At 52.7% G+C, this 6,309-nt stretch overlaps 1 protein-coding gene across 1 annotated transcript in view; it reads right to left on the bottom strand.

The window, feature by feature from the left end:
- Positions 1-1,111: 1,111 nt before the first annotated feature.
- Positions 1,112-6,309, bottom strand: part of DLGAP4 (DLG associated protein 4) — a 99,171-nt gene continuing 93,973 nt past the window's right edge. Inside the window, 3 exon segments of the mRNA XM_014586148.2 lie at positions 1,112-2,975; positions 3,744-3,899; positions 4,860-4,951. Coding sequence (XP_014441634.2) covers positions 2,754-2,975; positions 3,744-3,899; positions 4,860-4,951 — 470 coding nt within the window. The 3' untranslated portion in view covers positions 1,112-2,753.

The following is a 6,309-nucleotide window of genomic DNA, read 5'->3' as shown; positions in this document are numbered from 1 at the left end:
TCCATGGCCCACAGGGCTGGAACTGGGCTGCCAGCTGGATGGTAGCGCTCACCCTCAGCTCTGCCTCTCTGCACTCACCCACACCCCTGATGCTGGGTGTAGGTGTGACCCAAAGCAACCCCAAATCTCTTCACTTACCCTTCAGGTCACTCCCAGCTGGGTCTCAGGGCAGGTTACGTTCAAGAAGGAATCAGTCCCAGGAGTTAATCGGAACTGCCCAGAGTCACCACTTAGGTAGGGAGCAGGGCAAGTTGCTCTGGCCCAGACAGCTGGAATTATCGCATGGGGGCAGGGCTAGGTAGTCTGGGCAACGTGCCTAGGGAGGCAGTTGTCACCCTGAGCCTCCAGTTGTGGCATCTTGGCTGGGCTGGGCCAAAGGAGGACACCAGGTATCTGTGTCCCAGAGTCTGGCCCAAGAACTTGCTAAAAGGTGTGCTCTACCACAGGGGGAAGGGGCAATGTATTGGTACCTACTGTTCCTTCTGCTTGGGGTGCACACTCCCTGGCTACCACACCACAAGCCACTCCTAGTCCCCATGGGCTAAGATCAGCTGGTCCTGGTCTCGACTGAAAGCTCCTGCTCCTGCCCAGACCGGGTTTGGTGGAGGTCCTACATGTCATCCTGCTGCATTGTTTCCTACCGCCTGCCCTAGACCTGAACACTTGGTACGATGTCCAAGATCTGTCCCCACCAGAGGAGCTGTGTGTACAGCTGCCCCAGCCCTGCGGCCAGCACCGGGCCAGGGAGCGGGTGCTGGGGCAGGGCACTCTGCGCACACAGCCCGGAGGGTGGGAGCAGCGGGAGCCTGGCTGTGGGTGGCCTGGCCTGCCAGCCCCTCCTGGCTTCCATGACAGCACCTACTTCTCAGGCGTCTCCTCCTTACAGGAAGCTGGTGAGGTGAACATCACATACTCGTTTTCCAGAAGCAGCGGCAGTGAGTTTGATTTCCTGGCCCGGGATCAGAGTCGGCACGTGACTGAGCTGGCTTTCCTCTTCACACTCCGTTGAGCCTGTCTTCAAAGAGCTGCCTTGGGAAGGGTCTGGCTTGGTTCCCTCAGGCGTCCACTCCACCCTGGCCCAGCCCACTGCAATAACACCATGAGCCCTTGGTACACGTTACCTCATTTATTCTCACAACATGCCTGTGAGGTAGGGAGGGGCAGGGACTGTCCCCATTTTACAGAGGAGGAAGTTGAGGCACACAGAGGTCAAGTGACTTGCCCAAGGTCACAGACAGTGGCCAAGCTGGAATGGGGCCCCAGAGCAGGCCCTTGGTTCACCTGGGGGGCCCCCTGCAGCAAGTGCCAGACAAGAGGATGTCTCCATTGCCATAGAGTCGTATACACAGTATAGAGCAGCCCCTGGAGTACTGAGCTCACTGCTGGGCTTGGCCCCCGCCCAGGCGGCCTGCCCTAGCCTGCCTCCCCTACCCGTCCTGCAGGCCTGGGCCACTGAGGCTCAGGGCTCATGACACCCTGGGAGTGGGGACAGGGGCAGAGGAGAGAGAAGGATGACGGGGGTAAAAAATTATATAACAGAACAGAAAACTCAGAGGCAGGGCAGGGTGGGAGATCAAAAAAAAGGGCTGCTTACACACAAGGTATATATTTTTACACACACTTGTACACACACCTAGATATAGTACATGTAAAAATATATGCTATTCACACACCCGCCTCCTGCCAGGTGCCCTGAGAGCCAGCAGCGGCGGCGCTGGTGGGCATGGGTGAGCAGATGGGCGTTGTTAATATACACTCTAAGGTCTATGTGCATATGTACACATACGTACAGACACCACCGCCCGCCCCTTGGGGACTGTACACAGGTGCGGCCGAGGACAGTCAACCCCTTGGAAAACGGGGTCCCTCCCCTAGGTGCCCCCTAGAAGCCACTCTGATTCCTACATTTTCTTTTGCTGAAGGAAGACAGGGCTGGAGAGAAGAAAGAGGCAGGTGCCTCGAGTGTGGTAACTGTGGCTTCAGCTCGTCCCCTCTTCCCCGAGACTAACACCTCCTCATCTGCTCAGAGGCAAGTCCTGCCTGACACTGCCCAGGGCTGGCTGGGTGCAGTGGCAGGGCTGCTCCTGTGACAGGAATCTCCATCTGTGTGTGTGTGTGTGTGTGTGTGTGTGTGTGGGCACGCGTGCAAGACTGTGTGAGCACTTGGCAGGGGAAGAAGGGGACACATGGCCATCTCTCTGTCCTCTGGTCCCTCAACCGCAAAAAGAGCTGAGAACCAGAAAGCCGCCAGCCATGATGGTGACCCCTTTGTGAGCTCTGAAGGGAAAAGAGAAAAACTTAAGAATGAAAACTCCGAGGTCAGAGCAGGAGGAGTAGGGAGAAGGAGGAAGGACATGGCAGGTGCCCAAGGCTGCCCTTGGACTGTTGTCGTCTTGTAAACAAGCCAGTGTAGGTTCTCGTCAGATAGAACAGTAAAAAGATTGCAGTCTGGAGGCTGGGCCGGGGAGTTGCCGATGTCCATCTCTAGTCCGCCACGGCCAGCAAGAGGGAAAAAAAGTTTCTAGTTTTGTGTTTTCTGTTGATTTTTTGTGTGTGTGATGTCTTCAAAACCTAAAGCTGGGAGGGACCCAAAAAAGCCAAATTGTGAGCCCTTGTATGCATCAATTTGAAAGTTGGCTCAGGGTCTCTAGACAGATAACCATACTAAAGGTTGAGAAAATTTTATTCCACTGGTGTTTAGTTTCTGTGCGTGTTCTTTTAATCATCTCAAGTGGTCTTCCTCCTCCGTGGTCTCAGAGCCTGGTCTGTGCCTCGGGGACATAAATCTCAATGCTGTCCGCACTCTCTGTGGCCGAGTTCTGCCGCACAGAAGCTGCCCGCTTGGCGGCCAGGAGTCTCTTGCGGGCCTCCTGACGCTGCTTATCCCCAGCGGGGTCCGAGGCCTTGTCACGGCTCACAGCCGGCTTTGATTTGGCTGGCTTCTTTGGGACTGGAGGGGGTGGTTTCTTCTCTTCCTTCAGTGAGACAGTGAGGAGGGAAGAAAAATAAAATAAAGGTGCCACGTTTTGGGTGACACAACCCCCACAAGGTGCTGGCAGCTGGAGCCGCTCCACCCCAGCCTCCCCGCACTGGGCACAAGCAACACACATTTGGAATCAGGAAGCCACAGAAGCGATGATAGTGGGAATAGCACAAGGCATAGGAGCAAAAAGCAAGCTTAGACTGAGAATGTTCTAGCGGGAAAGAAGCGACAGATCACCTGTTCTTACCCCACTCTGAACCACTGGGGATCTGAGACTCAGGCATGAACTAGCCCGAGACATACAGGCAGAGACGGGAGTTAAATGGGGGGCTTCCAACTCCCAGGTCTCAGTTCACATGCTATTCTAGGGATGTGTAATAGTCTAATAACCAACAGGGGTCACTGGGTCCAGGCGCCAATACCAATGGCATAGCCTCAGGGGGGAGGACCATTATGCTCCCTGCAAAGGTCCATGGCCAAGGCTCCCCTGGTGCTGAGGCTGTGGGTGTGCTTTCCCAGAAATCCCCTTCTCTGAACATGCAGGGCAGGATGGCATGCTTCAGGGGCAGCTCTCCTACACAGGGCAAGCGGCAAGCTGGACGAGAGCCAAGCATGGACCCCACGCGGTGATGGACGTGAGCCCCCCGCTCAAAGACGACACACGGAGAAGGGAGCCAAGCAGCACTGACCGATGTGGGCAGCGTTATTGCCGACCAGGAATTTGTCCCTGGACTTCCCCTCCGCACTGCTCCATGCTCACCTTCCTCTTCTCGGGGGTCTCCACCAGCTGCCAGCTGTTGGCCTTGAGGTGGTAGAGTTCATCAAACTTCATGCTGATGTCCTCGATGGACAGCTGTAGCAGGTCCCAGAACCCTGCCAGGTCCTGGGCTGTTGGACGTGGGTTGGCGTCAGGGTTCTGTGGGGCAGACGGGGATCAGAGGGGCCAGCAAGACAGAGACCTTCTCCCACCCCAAGCATGGTCCCCCTGGCTGTGTGAACACTGGGTGGGGAGGATCCTAGGGTCTTATCCCATTCCCTTGTTCCCAGAATCCAAGTCAGTAACTGTATGAGTGAAAGAAACCAGTTCCTGGTTAGTGCCCACTGTAGTGGAGGGATCTTTGGGAGGGGGATAATCTCATCACAGAAACAGGACTCTCAGGAGAACACATGGACTGAGGCCATTGCTGTCGGGCTATGATAAGGAAGGCACTCATGTCATTAACACATTCTATTATAGGGAGGATATGTCTGGGCCCTGGTCTGGGCCCTGGTCTCACGGTGAGGCAAGCAACAGCACAATGCATTCTTAGGTGGGAATGATCAATGGCTCTGTTATCAGTTCCCTCCCATCATATAATTCTATGGCAACCGAACCCCCAAATCTCATTACTATCAGGTACTAGAAACCGACATTCTCCACAGCTCCTGGCTAGGTGGAGAGAGATTCTCGCAGGAAAAGCTGCCAGAATCTGCTTCTGGCCCTGTGGGGCAAGTCCCCTCACAAGTGGGAAGAAGGGAAATGAAGCCCAACATGCCGCACAGCAATGGTTATTTCTTTAGTTCTTAACCAAGTGTCTTTCTAGATACAGGATGTATTTCATATACTTAGACCAAGGCTGACTGACTTAACTTTCATGTCACTGTTACTGTGTAGAGTTCAATGTTTTATTCAAAGGATCAAACCTGAGGAGACCACTCCTGGCCCCTTCCTTGTGCTGGGTCCTGACACACATGCTGTCCCTTTCTCCAATGCCACGAGGAAGCAACACCTTCTCTGTGTTATGGAGGACACAGAGGAGCTGGCTGCAAGCAGGCCCAGTTCAGCTGAGGTACCTGTTGGGCAGCTACTATGGAGGGAAAAAAAAATCAAACTCACCAAGTTTTGCTCACAGAGTCCCCGGAACTGCTGGAATTTCTGGGACATCAGTAGCTGGGCACTGCCCACAGCACTGAGGACTTTTCCTAAGACTGAGAAAGAGAAGGCAGGAAAAGACTGATGAGCAGAACAGGGTTTGCTGAGGTAGAAGCAGGGTGCAGGGTCACAGATTTGTATTCCAGGGCCTCCCCTACTATCCCCTATAATATATTATATTAATAATATAAATTATTAATTAATGGTAGCAGGGATTCTTCATTTTATTTGCACAATAATCCATTCTCATTGGAAAAAAATGCAAACGATATAGATAAAATAAATCCTATCACTTAGTTCCAAAAGATGTTAAAACTTTTTTTTTTTAAATTTGCTATAGAGTGTATGTATTTGCCAGAGACAGAGAGAAAGAGAGAGAGGGAAAGCACCACCCGTGGGATGACCATGCTGCAATCCCTTCTTTTCCACACTCCTCTTAAGGATTTTTGGGTACACACGCACATGTGCCTGACATGTTTTTCTTTCTTTTTTTTTTTGGAGAGATTTTCGCTATAAGGCGCGTGCGCTTGCCAGACAGAGAGAGACATAGAGACAGAAAGCGAGAAATCACCCCCCAGGGGGGATGGTCATGCCACAATCCCTTCTCCTCCATTCTCCTCTTGGGATCTTGGGCTCGCACGCACACGCGCCCGGTGTGAGTTTTAAGCCACCGGGTCCGGGATGCGAACCGCGGTCGACTATGTGGGAGTCCAGCGACATAGTCATTACGCTAACTGCTGGTTCCCTCTTTCTTTCTTTTTTTAAGAGAGATTTTTGTTATAGGGTGTGTGAGCTCCCAGAGACACAGAAAGCAAGAAATCACCTCCCAAGGAGGATGGGCACGCTGTAATCCCTTCTCTTCCTAGGATTTTGGGCATGCATGTGCACCCATGACCGGTGGTTTTTGTTTTGTTTTGTTTTGTTTTTAAGAGAGGTTTTTTTTTTTTTTTTTTTGCTATAGGGCATGTGTGCTTGCCAGAGAGAGAGAAATCATCCTCCGGGAGGCAATGGTCATGGCACAATCCCTTTTCTTCCATTCTCCTCTCAGGATTTTGGGCATGCATGCGCACAGGGCTTGGCGTGAGTTTTAGGTCATCAGGTCCGACCAGAACTGTGGTCGACTATGTGGGAGTCCAACAATGTAACCTTAACGTCATCTGATGGTCCCAACCAGTGTTGAGTTTTAAGCTGCCGGGTCTGGGTTTCCAACTGCAATGGACTATATATGAGTTGAGCAATGCAACCATTATGCCATCTGCTGATCCTCTTGGCGTGTTTTTCAAGCTACCAGGTCTGGATTTAAACCATGCAACTTGGGGGCTGGCAGGTGGCATGGTGGTTAATGGTGCAGGACTCCCACATGGCGACTGTGGCTCTCAAGTCCTGGGCCTGGCAGCTTGCTTTCTCCCTTTTA

Source organism: Tupaia chinensis, unplaced genomic scaffold (assembly GCF_000334495.1).
Source record: "Tupaia chinensis unplaced genomic scaffold, TupChi_1.0 Scaffold000115_1, whole genome shotgun sequence".
Classification (NCBI taxonomy): Eukaryota; Metazoa; Chordata; class Mammalia; order Scandentia; family Tupaiidae; genus Tupaia; species Tupaia belangeri.
This window is presented reverse-complemented; position numbering and strand designations above follow the sequence as displayed.